General features: G+C 49.0%; 1 protein-coding gene across 3 annotated transcripts in view; it reads right to left on the bottom strand.

Moving 5' to 3' along the window:
- The window catches only part of ESRRB (estrogen related receptor beta), a 194,769-nt gene that overhangs the window by 108,865 nt on the left and 61,133 nt on the right, over positions 1 to 24,771 (bottom strand). The window contains exon 1 of one of the 3 annotated variants that reach the window (XM_035261123.3): positions 21,174 to 21,498. The exons of 1 other annotated variant lie outside the window; for it this stretch is intronic. In XM_035261123.3, the coding sequence (XP_035117014.1) occupies positions 21,174 to 21,223 (50 nt within the window). In that variant the 5' untranslated portion in view covers positions 21,224 to 21,498. Of the gene's footprint in view, positions 1 to 15,497; positions 15,619 to 21,173; positions 21,499 to 24,771 lie in introns of those variants that run through there. One more of the 3 variants, XM_054240229.2, reaches the window with a different exon arrangement.

Genomic DNA, 24,771 nt, shown 5'->3' with positions numbered 1-24,771 from the left:
ATTTTGTGTGGGTAGCATCAGAGGGCAGAGAAGAAAGTCAGAGCTGGTCACACCGGGAGGTTCTGCCGCCCAGACTAGCCCTGGGAAACTGGCCTGCTGGGTGCTGTGAATAGGGTCTTGGCTCTAGGGGGTCCTGGGTCACCTCTGCAAGCCCCCTCCTGACGCATTTGAAAGATGGGGGTGCCCAGACCCCACAGGCAGCCTCTGGAGATGCGAGTCTATCTGTGACCTGAATCCAAAGGCCCTGCCACAGGACTAACAATGAGAACTGTCACCAGATGCACTCTCTTTGATGTGTCCTGACCTAGGGAATTGGTGTCAGAAGACACACAGAAAAGCCAGATGGTATTTTCCAGGGTCATGGTCCACCATGGAGTGAAGCCCAGGGCCCCTTTCGTGTCCTTTCCTGAGTCAGTCCATGCCCGGGCAGCTGGCATGGGAGGAGAGGCCTCAGAGACACAAGATTAATAGCTTCCTGGGCAGGTGAGCTGCCACCCAATCGGCCAGCCACAATCCTCCAGTGACTCCCTCGGCCTGGCTCCATGAGGCATGAGGTGGAGAGAGAATCTGGTCGTGAAGCAGAGCCCGGTTGCTGCATCTACTGCCGGCGCTGGCTTCAGGAGTTGGGCCTCTGGGCTAAGCCTCTGTCTGGGTCTGTCCTGCTGTAGGCAGAGGCCCAGGCTTGGTAGGTCATGCACTGCAGGGGACCCGGGGAGCAGGTGGGCAGGGAGCTGGAACAGGGACAGAACCCGGTTTCTAGAGGTCTGTCTGTCCAGAGAGCTGATTTCCACGTTTTCATGAGGATCCCTTGTAATTCAGCATTTTCTTTGGAAGGTTTATTAGTTTGCTGGCTTGTTTGCTCACACTTGGTTCCCTGAACGTACACATTAAAATTGTTTTCATTATAGAATACGTACATACAGTCAAAAGAGTCAAAGCTAAAAGCAAAACTCTCTCACAATACCAGGATTCCTAAGGCCATTCCCTGCAGCTAACTCACAGGACAGTTTTTTGGTATCTCCTTCCACAAGTTTCAGAAGCATATGCCCAGCATTTGGAGGCTGAAAAGCCATAAATGTGAGTTGACTTTATCTACTGTCCAGCTACTTGTTTTTTATTTTTACTCCATTCTAAGTTGCCTGTATTTTCTTTTTCTTTTTTGAAATGGAGTCTCGCTCTGTAGCCCAGGCTGGAGTGCGATGGCGCGATCTCAGCTCACTGCAACCTCCGCCTCCCTGGTCCCAGTTCAAGCAATTCTCCTACTTCAGCCTCCCAAGTAGCTGGGATTACAGGCACAAGCCACCATGCCCAGCTAATTTTTGTATTTTTTTAGGAAAGACACGGTTTCACCATGTTGGCCAGTCTGGTCTTGAACTCTTGACCTCGTGATCCGCCCGCTTCGGTCTTCCAAAGTGATGGATTACAGGCGTAAGCCACTGCACCCAGCCATGGCCTGTGTTTTCATCTCAGTCCACATGAATCTATGAAGGCCACTTTTTAATGCCAAAACATTTCTAACCCCACACTCCGCCCATATCCTAATCTTGGTACTTTTGGTCTTCATTAGGTGGAAAAATATATGATAAACTCCTAATTTAGTAATACTTTAAAATGAATTTATAATTTTCTTTTGAATGACCATGACCGTGTTTACAGAGAATGCTTGCGCATGTCTGGTTTAGTGAGGCTTGACCCCTGCATAAAAGCATTTTGCAGGGATTATTTTATTAAATCCTTCTGCAACCCTGTAAGGGAAGGATTCTCATTCCCACTTTTCAGATGAGGCCAGCGTGCACAGGGAGGTTAGGTGACTCACCCCAGGCTACACAGCAAGGGAGAGCTGAGTTGTCGGCTGAATTCACACCTGTCTGACATCAATGGTCCTGCTTGCTCTGCCACACCACACAGGGGCTTTTTTTTTTTGACAGAGTCTCACTCTGGCACCCAGGCTGGAGTACAATAGCATGATCCTGGCTCACTGCAACCTCCACCTCCTGGGTTCAAGCGATTCCCCTACCTCTGCCTCCAGAGTAGCTGAGATGACAGGCATGCACCACTATGCCGACTAATTTTTTATTTTTTTGTATTTTTGGTAGAGATGGGGTTTCACTATGTTGGCCAGGCCAGTCTCCAACTCCTGACCTCAGGTAAGCCACCCACCTCGGCCTCGCCAAGTGCTGGGATTACAGGTGTGAGCCACTGTGCCAACCGGGGCTGTCTATTCCTTGACATTCTTCGAGTGTGGGCTGTGAGTCAGGAGGGACTCCTTCCTCACAACCCCTGCTGCAGCCCCGGAGAGCCAACAGTGTTCAGGTCCACGGTAATATTGCCAGAACCTCAAGTGACCTCAGACCAGGGGTGGCGACTTAGGTACTGACCTTGGACACGGGCTGGAGTGGCTGGGATGCTGCCTGGCAGTAGGGCAATGCATTCCTATTTCTGTGCCAGCCATAGAATGAGGCCCTGGGAAGGCCACCATGAGGTGGACTGTGCACATGGCTTAATTCTCAGGTAGCTCTTACCTCTCCATCGCCTCCTCCCACTGGGCGAGGGGCTGACTGTCTGAAACCAAGAGCTCCTACTGAGGTCACCCAGGGCAGAGAATCGCCTAAAGGGATGGCCCAGGGAGAGAAGGGAGGGGACCAATGACCCACATAGGGAGACGGATGGCAGCGGAACCTGCGAAGGAGGCCACCTTGCCTGGATGACCAGCTCATCTTCCTTCCTACCATTTTCCCTTTATCAAAATTCTTTTGTCTTTGAATTTTCTTACATGGGAATGGTTCGAATCAGTCTGTCCAGCCCTCCTCTGGCTCTGTGTGACTCCTACGATTTCCTTGTCCTGCCCAGCCTGGGGTGGGTATGCAGTGACACTGGCACAGACACATCAGCAATCTGCACTGCCTGGCCCAAGGCTCACCACTCAGGTACTCAGAACCCCAAGGTCAAAGTGGTCCTTAATGCAGCCGATGGCAAACAATTTGCATCCACGTCTTGTAATGTGGTTCTGGGGAAAGGTCAAGAGGCCAAGTCCTGGGTTTCCTTCTGCACATGAGCTGCAGAACTGGAGCCAAGGCCCTTATTTAGCTCAAGGCCTCAATTTCTCTTTTTCTTCTTTCTTTTTTTTTTTTCCTTTAGAAAGGAAAGAAGAAAAGAAAGAAAAAAGGAGTGAAGGAGAGGAAGAAAAGGAGAGAGAACGGGAATATTGCTTTATTCTAAAAATGGGTATTAATAATGGCCGATCAATATTTTATGTATTTAAAGTGGAGAATGTATATTTTGTGTATTTAAAATGGAGAGCTCTATAAATATTTATTAAGTTTACTTGTTCCGGATCTGAGTTCAAGTCCTGGTTGTCCTCATCAATTTTCTGTCTCCTTGAGTCTAAATCTCTTTATGGGTCTTATGTATCTGGGTGTTAGGATCGTTAGCTCTTATTGTTGCATTGATCCTTTTACCACTATATCTTTGTTGCTTTGAAATCTATTTTATCAGATGCAAGAATTGCAACTCCTGCTTTTTATTTATTTTTGCTCTCCATTTGGTTGGTAAGTCTTTCTTCATCCAAGGCCTCAGTTTCTCATCTGTAAAATGAGGGCGCTGGAGCCATTGAGACTCTTGGGTCCTTCCCAGCCCCCACAGGCTGTGTCCTCTCTTTGCAGAGTAGAGTACCAGCCACATGAGGTGCTCAAGGGATACCAGGTAATCTTTAGTACAAAAGGTCCGGAAAGATAGAAGGAGGCGAAACATACGAGTATCCACAAGAAGCACTTAGCAAAGGGTAAAATATGGGGAACTGGCCTAGGATGACAGAGGCAGGGATACAGGGCTAGAAAGAAAGTAGGATGGGGAAAAATAAAAGAGCCCAGCATCAGAGAGAAGCTGGTTTTAACTGGAGTGGCCAAGTCTACCTGTCATAGGCACAATCTCTGGTCTCAGCCACATGGCTAGGAGCTGGAAGTACTGAAGCCAGAATCCAAAGTGTTCTAGGCTGGGCACGGTGACTCACGCCTGTAATACCAGCACTTTGGGAGGCTGAGGAGAGTAGATCACCCTGAGGTCAGCAGTTCGAGGCCAGCCTGACCAATATGGCAAAACTCTACTAAAAATAAAAAATAAAACTGGCCAGGTGTGTTGGTGCATGCCTGTAATCCCAGCTACTTGGGAGGCTGAGGCAGGAGAATCACTTGGACCTGGGAGGTGAAGGTTGCAGTGAGCTGAGACCGTGCCATTGCACTACAGCCTGGGTGACAGAGCGAGACTCCTTCTCAAAAAAATATGAATCCAAAGTGTTCTTACTGAGAAAACTACAGCCGTGGAGTCCCTTGCCTCGGCCAGCCTGGGGACCCCAGGTCCTCCTGCCCTCATAGAAACGCCTCTGATTCAAGTCTTGCAGGCATCTTCTGGACATGGCACCTGCTTGGAAACACTGGCCACAGTCTCTACCTGGGCACGGTCCAGGGGACCTCTCTCCTGGCTTTAGTGGAAAACAGTACCCTCTCTGTTTTCTGTGACTGCTATGATCCCAGGTAATGTTTTTTTTCTTTGCAGTGAAGGTATTTCACGCACAGTCTTTATGTCATAAAATGTAAAATGCTTAAGATAAAATAAACCTATAGACCTAAAAAAGAGATCCACTGCCAGACCACATGTGACTATTTTTATTACTATTGTTACCATGCAAAAGTAGCTGGCACAGAGGAAAGACGTAGGAGGTTGGAGAGAACGGCAGGGAGAGGAGTGTTGTGAGCGAGGTGGTGGCCAAGACTGTACTCAGGGGTGTCTGTCGGAGCTATGGTGATCCAGGTGATCGGTCTCTAGGGAGGGCCCATCTGGTTCCAACTGTTGCCTCCCATCAGGCCTACAGGGTCTCCTGCGAGCACTCTCCTGGCCAGGCATGGAGCTGGGTGGTCAAAGAATACTCAAGGGAGAGAAAACCACAAACCCAAACCTAGGAGTGTTAGATCCTGGCTATAGCACCTCACAGACCAAACCAGGCCTCCCTCTGCGCTATACCCCAAAGGCTTGGTTGGAACTGGCAACTGACCTCTGGTGCCTCCCTGCCCCACATGCCCACACAGAGGTCCTCCCAGGGCTGGCCACAGGCCCTGGGTTCCAGCTCTAACATGTGGACCACCCACAAGTGGCTCTTCTCTGTGAAGGCCAATGGCCACAGGGCCACTGACCCAGGGAGCAGCAAGGAGGGGGACTGCGCTTCCTTCCCTCTTCCTCATTCCTTCTTGGCAAATGGAAACGCTTCTCTCGGTGGTCTTGGACAGATCCCAACACTGGCTCTTCCAGAGGTCCTGACCCTCTCCACAGCCATCCTGGGATGAAGCCCTGGCGGCAGCCTCTCTCAGGGCCTGCACTCCCCTTTCCTGAGCCCAGGGTCAGCTGAGCAGTTCAGCCTGAGACCACCTTCACGTGTTGGGAAAAAGCATCAGGAGTGTTGGCCTGGAAAGACGGAGGTCTGTGATAGAAACAGTGGGTTTTCTGGGACCCTGGAATTCTGAGCTATTTCTGGCAGATAGGCTTGGACATGTATCCTAGCTCTTCAAGTGGATCTTCTGCGCCACCATGGGCTGTCCCTCAGCTCCTCTGGACCTCTGTAAAGGGGGACAGGACTCTCTACTTAGGTATTACTGTAAAGATTAAAGACATCAAATGCTAAAACAGCAGCTTCCTTCCCTTCCAAGTTGATCAATTCCAGCACTCCCGAGAATCTACTCACAGAGGCCCTTAGAGCTCAGGGACCCTGTGACACAGTTTCTGAGATGTGCCACTGCCTGCCAGGGCCACTGACTTACTCATACCCACACACCACCCTGCATCTTGACTCTGGGAACACAGGGCCGCAGCCTCTCTGCTTTCAGGAGCATCCTGAAGTATCATAAAAGCCAGGCCTGGAGGCCCCTCCCTGGCCAGGGCCTGCTGAGAACCATGGGGGACCCGCTAAGTACTGCAGTTATACAGAACAGAAAACCTTCTGAAAAGCTATCACGTTCTAAATGCAGGCTGCAGGGATGGTGCCGGCAGTGGCAGAAAGAAACACGGAGTTCTTTAGAAAAGGCACAGATTAGACCGGAAGTTGCTCCCAATGAATGAGTTGGAGCCTGGCAGGGTGGTTCCTCAGCCTCCTCTAGGCATTTGGCCTCTTGGATACTTACCCCCATACCCCAGCGATGTGTGCCTTGTTGTGAATTAGAAAACCTAGGTTCAGACCCCCACCCACCTCCTTAACCAGGCACTCTTGGACAGTGAGCAACCCGGACAGCTGAACAAGTAACCCACCAGCAGTTCATCCCAAAGCATACATTTTCTCAAAATGTATCTAAGCTTCCACCTCATGCTTGCTGAAGGCTCCTCCATGACTGACCCTGTGCTGCAGAAGAATCGGAACCAGACGGGCTCTTGAGGAGCTCAGGGTAAGGTGAAAGACTTGCACAGTGAGGTGGGAAGGAAGGGCTTAATTCTCAAGGCTGCCTTCTCCTCGGGAAGGCTACTCCCAGGGGCATTTGTCTACAGACCAGGTGTTCAAAGAACAGAAGGAGACCCCAGCAATGAGATGCAGTTTCTGACCTGTCCGGTGTGCAGGTGTAGCCATTGCTGGGGTCTGTGGGCTTGCAGTTCACTTACCACTGGAAACGAGCTGGGCTGGGAACTGTGTGTATCTGAGTCACTGAGCTGCTTCTCCTGATGGCAAAGGTCTGAACCTGAAGCATTTTCCAGGTAACCACTGGTGCAAATCCCCACTCCAGGGGCCCGTGTTGGCTGGGACCTGGGGAACCTACCTCGGAGGAGTCTAGAAGAGCCCAAACCCACTCTGGCTCTTTCCCGGCCTCTGCTGTCCTGGGGGCTGCAGACCAAATCCTCTTACCTTCCCGCTTTCCTGTAGCATCCCAAGAAACCACAACACAGCCAATGTAACCGCAACTCAAGTGTGTGCCCCAACTCGGGATTGGCCAGGAATATTCTCTCCACTCCCAAAGGCCCCTGCCTTCATGGACGTGACCGCACAGCCCAGCATTTTTCAGGAGGGCAACTGCCTCCTCGCAGGGTCCTGGGGCCCCGCCGCAGCCACACACAGAGCCTCCCTTCATGCTGCAGCTCAGCTATTCTTGGCATCTGCTCCATTCCTCTCCTGACCTCACCTGTGCCTGCCTCACCTGTTCAACCATGTTGTGCTGCTGTGGCCTCACTTCCTCACAGGGCCTGGGGCACAATCCTCTCATGCCTGGAGGCTTAAGCATACCTCTCCATCAGGGCCTTTCTCCTTGGAAAATTCATGGGTTTTACTTCCTGCACTTAGCTCCTCAAGTTAAACCCCACGCCCAGGGGTCCTATAGGGAAAATACATTAACCTTACGCTCTAGAAATAAAACTCACATTCCTCTACCTGGGACGTCATCTGTTTCCATAGAATTTGGATAGGGGCATGACTGGAGCAATGAGAAGAAATGCTAAACAGAGCTAATATTTAATGAGTACCTACTGTGTACCAGTGTTTGCTTTAAGTACCTTATGTTTATCAACTTTGTTTTTCTTTTTTTTTTTTTGAGACTAAGTCTCACTCTATTGCCTAGGCTGGAGTGCAGTGGCACAATCTCAGCTCACTGAAATCTCTGCCTCCCAGGTTCAAGAGATCCTACTGCCTCAGCATCCTGAGTAGGTGGGGTTATAGGCACCCATCACCATGCCCATCTAACTTTTGTATTTTTCGTTGTATTTTTCCTAGAGATGGGGTTTCACCATGTTGGCCAGGCTGGTCTCGAATTCCTGACCTCAAATGATCCACCCACCTCAGCTTCCCAAAGTGCTGGGATTACAGGCGTGAGCCACCGCGCCTGGCCATGTTTCAACTTTTATTCTTTACAGAAATCCAAAGTGGAAGATCACAGCAGAAAAGGAATCTGAGACACAGAGAGATTAAGTCATTTAGCTGGGGTCACAGAGCCGGGATGTGACAGAGCCAGGCAGTGGCGTGGTAATAAATGTTTAACAACCAGCTGGAGGAAGGATGGTAGCATTTGCCAATTTCCGCGGTTGTAAATACTCCCATCATGACCTGTCTCAAGCTCCCAGCATGTCATCATGGAATGCAGGCTTGGGAAGAGACAGGCAGCAGCTCAGTATTGCATGGTTTTTCCACCATACATTAGGTGTAAATTGACTGCAAGAACGTAAAGTGAAATGCACTAAGATATGAGGAAGTGATGAGTGGTATCTATTACCTTTGTTTTTAATAAATGTATTTAATTATAAGTCTATACCATTTAATTTTAGTAATGATTGTGTTTGACCATCAACCCACAAAACTATAGAAAATTTAACATGAGCTCTGAGCTGGCTTGAGCTGGTTCCAGCACACCACTGGGACCAGGATTTCAACTCATTCTGGAGCCAGCATTTTTCCTCCTAACCACAGCACTACACTGCCTCCCAGAAGGATGTAATGCTCCCCTAGCCAGAGCTGCCTCCATGGCTCAACCAGGGCCAAAGATGTGGCAGAACCGGTGCTCTCCTGGTTACCTCTTCCCAGGGCCTTCTATCTCCCTCTTTTCTCCCAAGGGCTCCCCTTTATCTACTTCCAATCCCCCCCCGCCCCGCCACCAGGTTAGCTCGGCCAACATTTATTAAACACCTACTCTGTACCACTGGGGACTGGGGACACAGAGATGAGCTTGGACTCTAGGACCTCATGATCTAGGAGAAAACATAAGCAAATATTCAAAACCAACAGATTGTAAGCCAGTCAGGGGCATGAGACAGAGAACAGCTGCAAGGAGAGAGAGACTAACTCCCCCAGGGAGAGGTCAGGGATGCTTCACATAAAGGGGGATGCCTGGGCAGGGTTTTAAAGGATAAATAGAAGTTCGCCAAGCAGACGAGGGTGGGGGAAGCAATATAAGAAGAACTAGATCTGAGGTGTATACACAGGCGAAAATTTTCTAGATGTACACGGGGACTCCACAAGGAAGAGCAGGAGGAAAGAACTAAAGATATGCTCCATATCTTGGCTTGGGTGCATCCCTGCCTGAAGAGACATGAGCAGAAGCAGGTTTGGAGTGTGATGCTGTCTTTGATTTTGCACGTGGTGCCTGTGGGAATCCAAGACAGGCACCAAGGGAGGGCACTGAGACTTAGACCTGAGAACCGTTGGAGAATGGGCGATAGGAAAATGATGGGAAGGCATGGCACAGGAGAACATGCAGGCTGAGAAGGGGGAAGTCAGCTTCCAGATATGTTTATGATAGACTCCAGGAGAGGCATGGAGGAGGTCAGACCACTGGGTGGCCTCCAGAGGTTGGCCATGGGTGCTTAGAGGATGATGTCAGGAAGACCAAAAGTTCCTTTCTACCACCTTCTCCTGTGCCAAGGACAAGGATGGAAGCTGAGCTGGGGACGAGAGGTCTGACTCTGCGCAGCAATTCTTTCACCTTACTTTTTTTAGAACCAAGACATGGGTCTTGGTCTTTTCCCCTTCCACTTCCACCTTAAACATTACCCAAGTGTTAGATCCACACAGCTAAGATGGGGTGTTCTGAAGGTAGGAGTTAGAAAGCTGAAGTTTTAGATGCAATGAGCCACACATAACTCATTATGGGGGTGAGGACTGCCGGCACGCAGCCAGACAAATCCCTGCTTTCTCAGCTGTGTGACCTTCAGAAAATGACTTAATGTCTCTGTACCTCAGTTTCTTTACCTATGAAATGGGAGACGGTACTAATACCTACTTCCTAGAGTTGTTGTGAGGAAATGATGGTTTCATATATGAAATATTCTTGGGACAAAGCCTGGCACACAGTAAATGCTCAATAAATGTCAATTACTACAACCATCACTATTACGATCACCTATCTCTGGCCTTACACTTTATATTTATCCCTCCTATCCCCCCTCAGAAACTTTTCTTACACCAAATCCTAAAATGATCCCCAGAGAACTAGTTGGCTTGGAGAAGAGCATCTGAACACCAGTATTCAGCTCTGAAAATGGTGCTGGCTGCACAGCTTCTGCCTGTTTGGCAGCTGGAGGGCATTCCTCAGACCAAATGAGAACTGAGCACTTTCCAGACCGTCTGGAGGTCAGGCAAGCCACAGAGGCAGTGAGTGTGTCTTGCATAGGTGTGCATGCATGCATGCCAGGGCTTGGGGGGCATACCACACTACAAGGCAGCTGCAGTGCTAAATTGCATGGAGCACGGCTCGGAAAGATGAAAACCAGAGCTGCTTTCTAAAGCCGGGGTCCTGCGCTCACTCCTATGTTTCTGAATCCCTCCTGAGGGATTCTCCATATTCCTTCCCAACAAGGGAAAGGCTCTGTTGCAAAACTGTCACCCATGGGGTGCAGTGCCAGTGAGTGCCTGTAGGGGGCTCTAGAGTTCTTCCATTTCCCATACCCTGGGCTGTGAGGGCACCAGGCTTAAAACAATGGTTGTGTTCACCAGTGCTGTGCTTGACTGTGCTGTTTGTAGAGGTGAATGAAGGGAAGCTGGGGTCTGCTGGTGCCCTGTTGATGAGCCCCGGTTCATCCATGCTCTCAACTGGCTCTGCTTCAGGTTTGGAGCCCTAAACCTCCCTGACACTGATTTGGGCGGCTTTCCCTCAGCCCTCCTGGGAAACGCTCCCAAGGGTGAGTCTCCTGTCTTTGTGTGGGGAGGCAGGGAGAGGCTGCTGCTTTGGCCTCTAAGGTGGGGCCAGGGTAGCTTCCAGTTTCCGGGGTCTTGGGTTCTGGCAGTCCAGCACCCTAGCTCGTTTGTCAGGGAAACATCAGGCACAAACAGGTTCCCAAAAAGACTTGACTTACCCTTACCTCCTAAGGCAAAATTCAATAGTCCTGGGTGCTGTTAGGAGACCTCATTCAACAGATTTATTTACTTAATTGTAACTCTATCAATATATCTGTATGACGGAACTCACCCACTGACTTATCTAAGGGTGTGGCAAGACTAACAAGTTCATATTGGCAAAATGTTAAAGATGGTCATTTGGAGGCTGAGGCGGGCGGATCACCTGAGGTCAGGAGTTCGAGACCAGCCTGGCAAACATGGTGAAATCCTGTCTCTACTAAAAATAAAACATTAGCTGGGTGTGGTGGCACACGCTTGTTGTCCCAGCTACTCGGAGTCTGAGGCAGGAGAATCGCTTGAACCCGGAAGGCAGAGGTTGCAGTGAGCTGAGATCGTGCCACTGTACTCCAGCCTAGGTGACAGAGTGAGACTCCATCTCAAAAAAAAAAAAAAAAAAATTGAAAAAACTGAACACAGAATCAATCTTTGGGGCTTGGTCAAAAGCAGGAAAAAAAGGCAATGTGTTTCTTAATCAGACTAATTTAAGAAAAACAGTCATGGGTAGGTAGGGTTGCCAGATTTAACAAATATTGCATGGGATTTACTTACACACAAAAAGATACTCGCGTTTATCTAAAATTCAAATTTAACTGGGTATCCTGTATTTTACTGGACAACCCTACCCACGAGACTGAGAATAGTGATTCATTCAGAGGAAAATTTCCTATTCATCCTCTCTACCCCAAGTTGTAATTCCTTCTTTAATCCCCTTGTGTACATACAGAAACCCAAGCCATATTGATCACATTAAACAAAGTAGTCAGTTCCAGCACCCTAACCTTACTGCTAGGCAATACTATAATTGTGAAATTATGTCAAAGGAATAAAAAGTAATGTCCAAAAGATAACATCAAAAATTAATAACACTGGACATTTACTGCATACTTACTATGTGCCTGGTGCTTGTCATCTCACTAAATCTTCAAAACAACCCTGGGAGGTAGATACTATTAGTGGAAACTGAAAAGAGAATCTACACAACTAATTTCTGTAGTTCTGGGAGAAGCATGTAAATTTCTGGTCAATTACTTCCTGAGAAAGAAAGGGGAGGGAAACCAAGAAGGACTCCATCCCATCAACAAATAGTCTTATTCATAATGCAAGGCCAGGTCGGTTGCTATTTGGTTGTATGCCACTTACACAGGAAACTGTCTTAATTTCAGTGAATTATCACTGGCTTGGAGTAGGGATGGTGGGAGAGTAGTGGGTGGGAACCCCGTAACAATCAGCAGTAAGCCGGCCTTACAACTGAGGAAGATGTGTTATATTTGGGATAATCAACAGCTCATTTGCTGTAAATAAAGGCATGCTCAAGCCACCTCCAAACACTTGGTGATAGTGACACACAGATTCCAAATGTTCTTTGTAAGAAAAAACACCCTTTCTCCTAATCCTTCTTAAACTCAACAAGACTGATTGGTTTTTATTATTCATGAATTAATTTTTTACTCAGGGTCCAACAAGGGAATTGAAGCTATAAAATTTCTCACCGATTGAGGGAGGAAAGCAGATCTCAACCTGAGCAGCACAGCCAAAGTCTTGCTTGCATTCCTTGGGGGTGGAATGTTTTGTTTGTTAAATCAGTTAATAATCAATTAATAATCCAAAGCTTTGGGGGTTTGTTTTCTTTTCCTGAGGAAAAGAATTGAGTAAGAACATGAGTAAGAATATTAAGGTGTAAGAAAAATACAGACAGCTATGGGAACCTGGAATATTAGGTGAAGTAGAGCTGCTTTTTCATTCTACGATATATATCCAAAAAAGGAAATGAGAGGAAATAACAAAAGCATTGTCAGATTCTAAAGTAACGCACAGATGAGCATGGTCAGTAGGTGAGCAGGCTTCAGGTCTGGGAGTTGCCATGATCATCATAAGAAGGGTCACGGAAATTCAAAGAGGTCAGCTCCCTGATGACGTCCGTCTAACAGCCTCCAGAGTGCAGGCTGAGGTACTCAGGAGCAGGGACAACGGCCTCATAGAAGCCGAAGGGCCAAAAAGGCAATGAAGGGTGGAGAGATGACTTTGCCTCGCTCTTCACACAATTCTTTTCCCAGATATTCACATGCACCAAGTCATAACCCCCCTTGTCCTCTCTGTGCCTTGGGTCTGCAAACCTCTCATGAGAACGCAGCCAGAGGGACCAAGGAGCAAGGGGGAACCGGGAGCATGGCACAAGCCATAGAAGCTGGTGGTAGTGGCGTCAAACTTGGCACAGTATCGCTTAGAAGAAACACCTCTCCTGTCTTCATTCAAAGGCAAAGCACTCAGCATTTCTCAGGGGGGCCAGGTGGTTAACACCGCATTCTCCTCTACCTGCCTGTTCATATTCAAAGACCAGGCAGTTTTTGCTCCTGGATGAATTCAGACATGCAAATCTGAAGCTTCTGCATGTTTATGTTTGCACGAAGATATTTATGTCTGGGAGCAAGAAACGGCCACCCTCATCCAGCTACTATGAGAAAAATGATTAGGAGAATTGCTTTGTGCTTTTTGGGAAGAAAAAGGTACGAGCTGTGATTACTGTAATCATAATTATTATAACCATCACATTAAAATTGCTACTATTTCTGTAAAAGCAGCGCTCTTTCTGCCAAAGCTTGTTAGCGTGACTGCTTAGGTAGACAATGTCAACACACCCAAGAGACAAATGACAAAGAGTGAAGCTAAAAGGAAGAGGATAAATACTGTAGTCTGCATGCTGGAGGCCTGTTTCGCGATCAAAAGGAAATGTTTTCTGCTCATCGATTAGGAAGACAAAAACAAAAGCATGCAACAGCTCATTTACTGGACATGACCGAGATCCCAAACTAGGCTTCCAAGCGTAGGGGGTGAGATGAGGGAAGGGATTTGAAAATTGGTTTTGAATAAAGTTTAGTGCTTCTTCATGCCCTCACCCACACCCGCAGCGCTATCACCACGCTCCTCAGGTAACACACAGACCACCTGAAATTTGCCTGTGAACAGCAAGTCTTTACCCTGCTCGTCTTTTCCACCAAAAAGTAAGCCGGTCAGTGATAAAAGTATTGATGGCTGAATCAGAACAGAGGGGCCAATTATAGTCATTCTGCTTTGGGACTTTACCCAACTAATCATGCTCAGCACCTCTGAACAGCTCAGACAACCACACACACACACACTTAGGCAGACCACACACCTACACTTCTTCCTCCAAAACAGTAGAGGAGGGATGAAAGGACGAGGGCGAACTGCAGCAAGTTGGAATAAAAATAGAGGGGAAAGATGAAGACAAAGGAAAGTGCTAAATTGTAAAACCTGAGAGAAATCTCATCTAAAAGATCACCCTTCTTCACCCCTTCCATCCTCTCCTGTAGCACTGCCTTGTACCTGTATTTCCTTGTTCTTTGCCCTTCAGAAGTCAGGAACACATGAAAAGCCCAACGATGCTCAAAAATCCTTTATCAGACGTCATTTTTAAAGCAGAAGCCAGGCAACAATCCCAAAAACGTAAATACAGTAAAAATTTCAAAATGAATTAACAGAAAGAATAAAACAAAAAAACTAATATATGAACTCAAGTCAATTCAAGCCATTGAAAATAAAAGAGCCAAGTTAAAATCACATTCAGTATTTGGGGTTTTTTAACTCCTGGTTTCCTCGATAGAAAAGATTGACTTCAACTGGACACTTCATGTTCATAGTTTTAAATGCAGGATTTTAGTAAGCGCCAACAGTCAGGCACGGGGCTGACTGCCACTGTAATTGGCAGGAGAGGTCTCTGATAGGATTTTAAATAAAAATTGATCACATTTGAAATCGGAAGATAAAAACAAAACCTTGTTGGAGTTTGTTTAACTGCCTTTTGAGCTCTGAATGAAATGACATTGAGAAATAAAACGTTTTCCAGAAAACCATTCCCTGAAAAGCTTCAATCCCGGGACACTGAATGACAATATTGAATAGAATATTTTAAAGTCCTAAGGAACAAAGAAAAGACTTTTTTTCTTTAAAAGTAACTTTTAGACCAAAATGTATATAGGTTTAAAAGCACGGCAAAATGAAGATGAAAAAAAATTCTATCTCTAAACCCTAGGAAAACTTTTGCTTCCGATTTATACAATCTTAATTTGAACTCAGACAATTCTGAATTTAAGACATTTAGCCCATCGTTTTTTTCTGCCTAGTCTGATTCCATGGTGAACGTCCCATGGGCTGATTAACCAGTATGATTTTCCTTGATTTAAGAAAACAGTTGACCCTTTAAGCCACAGCCTGTCAATGGCTATTTCCAGGGAGAGAAGGGGAAGTCGGGAACCTGGAACAGAATGGTCCAAATTCTCCTTTGAGTGTGGCCATCTGTTATCCTGGAGAAGGGCAGCACTCCCTTCTCTCCCTCTCTGGGGTCTGCCCCAGCCCTACCCAAGTCAGAAAACTGCAGAGAGGCTCTTAAGAAAATCTGAAATCCTCTGAGCAAACCAGAGGGACAGCCACCCACCAGGTACCCCTGCAGTCCCCTTTGTACCATGGACAAACCAATCCCAAGGCATGGCAGCCCCTGCTGGAACATGGCCACAGCCAGACTTCAGCCCAGCCAAGGGGCATAGCAGGCAGCAGGAACATGTTTAAATGGCAGAGCCCCCGTCCACTGTCACCCCATCTTAAAGGGGGCTACCAACCGGAACATACTCACACATGGACACACATAGATTTCCCACAGTGGAAACTCTCTTAGGGGTGGACACGGGTTTTGATGTTTTCGGAGTTCAGAAACATCCTCTGCAACAGGGGCCTTATTGGCAGCACAGAAGGGCTTGGCACTCTGTTAAGCTATGACTTATAAAGGTCCTGTTAGGATCCTTGATGATTTTAAATCTGATCAGTACAGAAGGGCACCCTAGAGAGGCAGATACAAGCCTCATAGGAGGGAGGGAAAGGACTTCACAGCTCCCTGTTCCTTGCTTCTCTGGTGTTTTGATGTCTTTTTTGTTGGATGGTTAACTGGGGAGGTCTCTGTTTCCAGAAACAAATTGAGCCCATGCTCCTATAACCAGCCTCCCTACACCAATTTGAGTGGGACTGCCTGAAGCGATCCAGCCCTCTGGAACACCGGCTCAGAGCCCAGGAGCCAGTGAGCAGTCACCTCCCCCAAGCTGGCTTTGAGAAGAAGCTGATGAGATGGGTGAATACAAGCTACTGCCTACTGCCTGCTGAGCCCAGGAGCACCAGATGGACATCACAGTGAGTCTCTGTAGAGCCACAGAACTGACCAGTGTGCACTCCAAGTCTTGCCATGACGTCCTTCCAGTGTGGCCAGGAAAGTGAGGGAAGAAATGCCCCAGCACAACCTGCTGCTCGGGGGTCAGTGTCACAAGACTCGAGGGTCAAGCCCAGTGCCCTAGGGAAGGAAAAATCTCCCAACTACAGATCTTTCCCAGTCATTGCCCTAACAATCCCTCCAAGGAAGGTGTCTGGTCCCAGGACAGCTCTGCCATTATCAGAGAAGGTCAGCAGCCTCAGCAGTGGCAGGAGGCAGGCTGGCCCGGTGAGGGTTAATCTGCCGGGCCAGCCATTACAGGGGTCACCGTGATGTGCAGAGAAGTTGAGCATCCCAGTCCCTCAGAGCTGGTCTGCTAATTACATTTGCAATTATAAACACCACAACCTCCCTGAACAGGGACGAAGCCACACCAGCCGACCGGGTTACCAGGATATAATCCCACCCCAGCCATGCCAGGGGACACCAGGGCCACCCAAAGCCTATGAGCCCCTCCTCCGAGGGAAGACCACATCTGTGACTGTCCCCAGAGGTCTAAGGCTGCTGGGGCTGAGAAAGGGGAAACCCACCAGAGGTGGAGCCCAATCAGGGGTCACCAGCTCATACATGCTAAAAAGGTCTTTGATTTCTCTCTAGAAATAAGCAAAGGCTTCGAGTGCAAAACAGGATGTTCAGGAAGACTCTGGACCAGATATCCCTAGTTCCAGCCCATTCTCCACTTGTACCCTCCTGGCTTCCTGGGGTCCCTCCTCAGACTCTGCACTGACAGCCCCTCTAGGAGCTGTAGAATCACTGGAGGACCCCAGAGGCTGAACATTCAAGTCAAACTGAGGCTCCCCAGCCCAGTAACTTTCAGTCAAAAGCCACCAGACTCCATATGGAACTGTGCGACGTCCTCGCTAATTCTGGACAGAGCTCCTGCTCAGCAGCAAGAGCACTTAGAGGGTCTCGCTTCAGAGAGAAATGGACAGAGACCCGACGGTGGCCGGTAGGTGCGGCGGGACACCAGAATGGAGGTGATCAAAGTGTGGTGTGGGCTTTACTTTGAAAGAAGACATTACGGTCTAAATATTTGCTACCTCTTCCCTTAAATTTGGAACCAAAAAGAACTGTAATCATTTTCAAGTCACTTAAAGGGCCTGGGAAGACAAGTACTAGAGAAGGGTGCTGCAGAGGCAGGCCAAAAGCATCCTGTTTCCTGTTGTCTACTGTCTTTGAATTCTGTCCCCTTCTCAATCCCAGTCATTCATGGCCAACGCCACCGCTCACCCCAATGCACATACTCCCTCAATGTCTCTCACACCCATCCTTCCTCCGGCCCGCCAGAGGTAGGCAGAGCTCTTCTTAAAAGAAACAAGGCATTCTGCAGAGGACCAAGGAAGGGGACAAACATTTTCAATGAGTTTAGATGATCTTTAAGAACCACTTGGCAAAATGTTCAATTATCAGGAATATGAATGGAGCACAGGCAGGACAAAGTTATAAGGGCCCCCGGGCTAAGGCCGGAGGTGCTGTGAGAAGTCAGGATGTGACATGAAATCTCTGTCACTGCCACCTCCTTCGAAGTGCTTTCCCCGAAAGTCTCCTCTGCCCCTCCTCTTCCAGACTAAATGGAATATTTATTGATTACTCAAAATCGATAGAATAAAAAGGTTCCTGTTTGGTGGCCAGGTTCTTTGTGGGTTTTTTATTTTTGTTTTTTTTTTGGTAAAAAACAGATTTTTTTCATATGTCCTCATTATCAGCAAAATAAAGGATTGTTTCTAAAATGAAAAGTGTTGGGGGAAGTAACAAACTCCAAGAGGAAATTTCCAGTGATGTCAGGATCTCACTGAGCTGGAAAGGGCCTTACCCCGGTCAGGGGCCTCCAACATTCACCTAAGGTCTCCTCCCAGTTTGTCGCCTTCAGGCCTGAACACCTCCCACCTCCTGTCACCCGTCCTCTTCCATGGCAGCACATATCTCCAGCAGGGTGACAGGCACGTAAAGGTTTATTTCCTAGAGCCCCTCCCTTGGAAAACCGAGACTAATGTACTCACTCTGATTTATTTTTAAATGTACCATTAAAAATTAATTTCTCCCTTTGTTTTTCTCCGGGTCACTGACTCTGAATTACCATGTGACATTTTTCCTACGTGCGAACCCACATATTGTACTTCAGGACAGTTTGATTTTTGTTTCTTTAACAACAGCAAAGTGGTCATCGGAAGACACCCCCCCGGGCTGTGTGCCGTGGGTCTCCAGCTGGTCCAGTCATGGACCCAATTGTACACAGACACACACAGGCGAGCACACTGCCTTCCACTCTGCTCTGGCTGATTATATATGTACATAAAATATTGATTAGAAAGGGTAATGGAGTCACCTACAGGATTGGCTGCAGGAAAATGAAAATGAAGGAGAGAAAGGTAGGAAGGTAAGTATGTTTCTCTGTGTGTGTGTTATTTCTCACCTGGGGAAGTGAGAATGACACTACAGCATTCATAAATGCTCTCTGTGTGTTAGAAGCAAAAGGGAGGACCAGAAAGTGCCTCCTCCCTCAACTCTAGTTCCTGTGCCCTTGGGTTTTCTCAAGTCTGGGAAGGTCAACCAATCCACATGGGTCAAAACTCTGAGTAGAACACATATGAACCCACTCACTAAATGTTCCCTGAGAAATGCTGGCACTGTAATGAATGGCTTTGTCCTACTATCCTTCCACCAACCCAAAGAATCCAGTCCCCCGCTCTGTTACTTTGCTATCCATGGCTCAAAGCTATGTCACAAAGCCCTGGGGTAGAGGTCAGAAAGATGTCTCCCTAGACACCAGCCCCAGATCCCCACAAGCTCGTCCTTGAAAAGATGCCCCTCTATGCCACAGCATATGCAGACCCTCCCCGGGCACACATCTGTATAGGATCCCAGCCCACCAGTGCCTGGGCTGCTGCCCAGCGGGTCCTGGGCTTTGAGAAATGACATCTCACAGGGGTGCTCAGTTCCTCGGTGGAGGTGGCAGGTATATTTTTGGCTTTTCCTGTGCCCTGTGGAGTGAGAAGCTAATTCTTTGCAAAGAAACCGGGAAGGGTTGGGGATCTAAACCCCTGTCAAGCTTCATTTGAAATGATTTCCACTTCAAACCTTTTCCAGACCCCCAGGACCTCGGCTCCCTCACTTCCTTCTGCTGCTTCCCTGCCATTGCCTTTTTGCCCATATTTCTCCTCAAACTCCAGTCAGGGCTGCCGTCAACTCGATGAATTACCCAGCTGTTAAAGCCTCCATCTCAACCCTTACTTTCCTGGTCAGCATAATCAAATAATGTACTTCCTTCATACGAATTTTCATATTTATTGACTATGACTTGAGCCAGGGACAAATACATAAGTATTTCATGCTCAACTAAAGAAGTCACCTCTGGCGAGAAGGAGCCTTAATAATTTAAATATCCAATATTTGTTATACTTGATCATTTTATGTAAGGAAATGCCCCACAAGCACCAAATACTGTCCACAGCCTCACTAACCTCACGTTCCCCCACCCCATCCCCACCCCAGGTAGGCAAGCTGAAATCTAACCTTTAAAAGGAATGAAAGGCACTTTTCAAGCTAATGAAAATCTGAATCCATTATGATTAAGGATTCCTCTCCCAGACCAGAGCCTTAGACATTCTGGGGGCATCTAAAGGGCTCTCTGCCCCAGGGTGGAGTGGGGAAAATCCTCAAGCTAGAAGCAGGGACAAGCCCTGCCATGGAGCTGCGCTCTCTCTAGCGCAGGTGTACGGTGGTGGAGGTGGTCCGTGCAGACAGGAGAGGAGGACGGTGCTTCCTGGGACCCCACATTATCCACCGTATTTATTTTAGAGGTGTAGTCGTGGTTCTCACTGGGTGGGGGGGGGGGCGAGTGGTACACAAATGAACGGACCGTGGAGCTGGAGAAACGCTGACTTTGATAGTTTAGTTTGCGTCAGAAAAAAGAGGAAGAAGAGCACAAAGTTAAGCAGGAAAGCTGCCCGTGAGAACCTAGAGTTGTATTTTACTATAATTATTAAACCTTCCGAGGGACCACTTTGCACACACATACACCCCGACTCCGGGACATCCTCCAGGCGCCCCGTGGGGTGCGCAGCGCCCTAGAGGAGACCCAGGCAGGCACCCGAGCAGGTGGGGCAGCGACCATGGAGGAGGGAAACCTCCTAAGGTTTCCCTTAGAAAGATAGACTTGGATCCCTGTCCCCCAGAGCCCGGACAGATCACGCGGGTTGGCCACCCGCTGCTTGGTCGATCAGGCCACTTTCCCACTCCGCGCTCTCAGCGCACTGCCCTGGGGCTGGGGACCCACGGTTCCTGAGAGTCGCTTCTGGAGGCCCCAGCTGCCGCCCGCGCCCACGCCGCTCGGATAACCCCAGGTTCTGGCACCGCGAGCGCAAAGCCGCCTCGGGGCAGTGAAATAGTGCCCGTCGGTTCCGCCGGGCGCAGCCTCCAGCAAAGCCATCAACGAACTTTGCCTACGACGCAGCGCTGGGCCCGCGTCCCCCGGGCGCCCTGGGTCTACCGCGCCACGTGCGCATCCTTGGGGCGCCCCTCAGGGACCGCGGGGTGAATGTGGCACTGGCCGCCTGCAGTTTCCAAATCGCCACGGCGCGTTCGATTGTTCGATTTTCTCTCTCTTGCCGCGATCATTTTTGGTCCCCAGGATGAAAATAATAAAAGAAAGCGCCTGCGGGAAGGCTTTCTCCGACGGGACAGGACCTCCTTGCAACCACAGCCACGCACCTGTTTTGGGCTTCTGCCTCCCCCTTGCTCCACTCCACAAAAACTCAAATATTTTCTCACCCCGGAGCAAGATCAGAGAGGAGAGAGAAAGGGAGAAAGTGCATGAGAAAGCGCCACTCTTGCCTCAAAGTGTGGATTTGTAAAAGAGGGAAAAGTTAGGGCAGGTTTACGCCTGAGAAAGAAACCCAGAAGTGTGCGGCTTTCCCCCTCCTTCGTCCCCCAAGTGCCCCCCCCCCAAGTCCCTTCCACTTTTACACAAGAATGTGCAGAAGAGGAACTGCGATCCCCAGGACAGAGACGGCCGGACAGAAGGACAGACAGACCGAGAAGCAGGGCACCTACTGGTTGTGGTAGCCGAGGGGGTCCGGGATGCAGAGTTCGGACACGTCCATCAGTCCCGTTTTAGCATTCCCAGTTGGCAGAGAAAGGCGGCGGGGAAATCACGCAGAAGAGCGAGTGAAGGGCACGGGCAAGGTGCGAGCCGGGCAGGGCACAGTGAGCGCGAGAACGCAGAGTGGGAGGACGAGGCCGCTGCGGGGGAGAAGGAGGCAGAGAGCCGCGCACGCACTGCCCGGCGCTCCCACTCATCCGCACGCTCCGGAGTGAGCGGGCAGAGGGGATGCGAAGCCGTGGAGGAGGCTGGGGCACCAGAGACTTGGAGCCCACTAACCCTACTGTAGCTTTAAGGCTGGGAGACTGATGTATGGTTTGGCTCCTATTGGCTATCTCTCAGGGGCTGGACTTAAAGTGACAGAATCAAGCTGGGGTGGGGGGAGGGGGGTGAGCCAGAGAGACTTCAATGGAATAAGACCTCTGCACGCGAGGTCCCCACCTTCTGAGCAGTAGGGGTACTGGGTGGTAGACTCTAAGGCCTGCCTTCTCGCAGTTTAAGGGTGGAAAATGCCCAACTGCCAGGTGGGTCTGGGGTGGGGGGAGATTTGCTGCTTACATACCCCCCGGGTCACCCCATCCCATCTTTTAACTGACAGGCCTAGTAAACTCACCTCTCAGGATTTCTGCAATGGATTTGTTTTCCAAATTAAAAATGAGTCACATTTCTCCACCCATGCACCAAAGAGAAGAGGCAGCCTCAAACCCTGTGCCGTGTGGGCAAAAGTGCAAAGGGTCAGGCCAGCAGGTGAGGCACAGCAAGAAGGCAGGAGAGAAACAGATTCCCTCACCAGCTCTTATCACCTGGGCCAGTCAGTTCTGCACCACTCTCATATGGCTAGATGCAGGGTGCGCATCTATAAAACGTTCTCTCAATGTATGAAGTGATGCTCTCGTCATTGGCAGCTCTCTGAAATGTACCCAGGACACAGACATGAGCAAATAAATTCCTGTCTGCTTAGGAAAATACAATCGTGGTGAAAATGATCAACTTACCTGCCACATCCACTCCAAGGCACAAGCACATACTTTGAAATACACACCTGAATCCCCAGCTACAAACACCTGCATCCCCATCCGCTGCTCCCTCAGTGAACCCGAATATTATGGGCTGCCACTGTACCAAAATGAGCTGTAAGTCATGCCCCAACCCTGCTTCTGGGGTTTTTCATCTTTTGAGATACGCCAGCCACAGGGATAATAATCAATTTGATGATTCAAATGAGTAGGGGGAGGGTGGTAGGTATAGAATTATTTAAAAGGGGGGAAAAGCCCTCAGGAGAGACCACCACCTATTCTCCTATATTCTGCAGAAGACAATGAGCAGTAGGGGGGAAGACATAATTTTATCATCAAAATAATGTCTAAATGGAGTGTAACTGCAGGCAATATTCAAGCACTTCAGGAATAAAAGCAGGGAGGGTTGTGAGAAACCCCAGGAGGGGCCGGCCGCCCAGGCAGGGGCTGGGGGAGTGGGCAGCAGGATGGCAGATGATTTTTGACTTGGATAAATGTGCTCGTGCAGGCTGGGAAACAGAGCTGAGATTTTTCACATGCGCTGAAGTGGAGGGGCGAGTGGGATTCTGGGCTCGAGGCTCAGGAAGGCATCTCACAGAGAGATGGATGAAGACGTCTCCTCTGTCAGTAGCCCCCTAGCAGCCCCCGATTTTTTTTTAAATCACACAAGCACTTCATCAGAGAAAGAAAGAGGGGTGCAGAGATGCTTCCCTTGAGCCTGGCTCCTACATGACCATCATCTCTCGCCAAGACCTCAGTGACTGGTTTCTCTGCATCCTTTCCGCCCCGCTGAAATCCATTCTCCAGGCACACAGCAGCCAGGGAGCACTTTGTAAAATGTACACCCGATGTCCCATTGTTGCAATTAGGAAAGAGGCCTCAGTCCTTGGCCTCCAAGGAAGGCGTCCTATGACAGGTTTCTGCAGGTCCCTCTGTTCCTCTCCACAGCCCCTGCTGCCCTCCCTCTGGGCCCCAGTCTTTGCACCTGCCATCTAGAAGGCCTCACCTTCCATATTGTGCCAGCACTTTCTCTGGTTCACTTTGCTTTGGGTAGTTTATCACAGTTTGCAATTGTCTGCGCACTGGCATGAATGATACTTCCCTCCTCTACCCTTCTCTCACTAGACTGTAACTCCATGGGAGCAGGGACCATGTCTCTTTTTGTTCACCAGAGAATCCCCAGCATCTAAAGGTGCCTGGCACATGACAGTTGCTTGATGGAGATTTTGCTGAATGAATGGTTAACCTGTAGTAGTTTGGAGTGGAATGCCACAGCCTGCTGAGTGACAGGCCACTGCCCAGGAAGAAGGTGAGGCCCTGATGAGTTGTCTGGGGCCCCTTGACTCCTTACTCTGTGTGGGCGCACCGTTTTTAACTGGAAACAAAACACACTTGGTAGAAACAAAGTCTTCTTCATCACCTGAAAAGAAAGCCCACTTCACAGCCCATAGCAGTGGATTCAAAGCCACTAGGAGCAAATGAGGAGAAACTGGAGTCTGCATTGGTTAAAAAACTAGGCTAATGCTTGCATACAATTATTCTCTGCCTCTAAGGTCCAAGCATAAAGATGACCCAGGGCCTCATCTCTGGGCACTAGCTGATTGTCCTGCAGGCAGGAATCAGTTCCTGGAGACCTAGGCTTCCTCAGCCTTCCTCTGCCTGAGCCTCCTCTCACACCACCCCAGGGCCAGATCTTTCTCTTTTCCTTCCTGACTCTGCAAGAGCAGCAATAAGGGCCAGCCGCCCAGACACCTAGTGGCATGATCCAATTTGGCAGGCCTAGGCTCCTCCTGTGATTCTCTAGACTAACCTGCCCGGGTCCCACACTATGCATGGTGCCCACATTTTTCCTCCTCTGCTCTCAGCCAGCTCATGGAGGATGGATTCCTTCCCAAACCCAGGGTCAGGCTCCATGCCTCTGGCTGGAGAGGCAGCAGTGTGGGACAGTAAAGGACTCTGGGATCGGGTCCCGACTTCTCAGTGTGACCTTGCCAAAGTCATTTCTTCTCCAGAAAACAAAGGCTGGACACGGGTGGAGTGGGGTGGGCAAGGTTCTTGGCTTTCTTCAAGCCTAAAATGCAGTCAACCAATCATGATTTCTTTTACTGCCCACCTGAGAGCAGGGGCTACTTGTAATCCATGCCCAGCAAGAGCTCTAAGCCACCCCTTCACTACCCTTGCCCCAGTACTGGCACCCCCAGGTGGGCAAGTGAGCCGAAAGTAAGGAGACAAAAGCTATTAGACACAGTAAGTGTGGAGGGTGTAAGCTTAAAGATGTTTGTCTTAAAAAAAGTACTGTTTGTACTGTTTTTAGGACAAACATCTTTAAATTGATATTCATTACATTCACAGAACCTTACAGCTAGGAGGGACTCAGAGAATCATTTAGAATCATCATCAGATTTGACAAAGGAAATTTGTAAATTTCCCTGTGTGGATGAAGTGACCTACCCAAGGTCACACAGAGAATATCTGGCAAAGCATGCCATCTGCCATCTGTGGTCATTGGACTTCTACTTATTCAATTCCTAAA

Source organism: Callithrix jacchus, chromosome 8, assembly GCF_049354715.1.
Source record: "Callithrix jacchus isolate 240 chromosome 8, calJac240_pri, whole genome shotgun sequence".
Lineage (NCBI taxonomy): Eukaryota > Metazoa > Chordata > Mammalia > Primates > Cebidae > Callithrix > Callithrix jacchus.
Note: the sequence above shows the minus strand (reverse complement) of the source record. Positions and strands in the feature narration are given on the sequence as shown.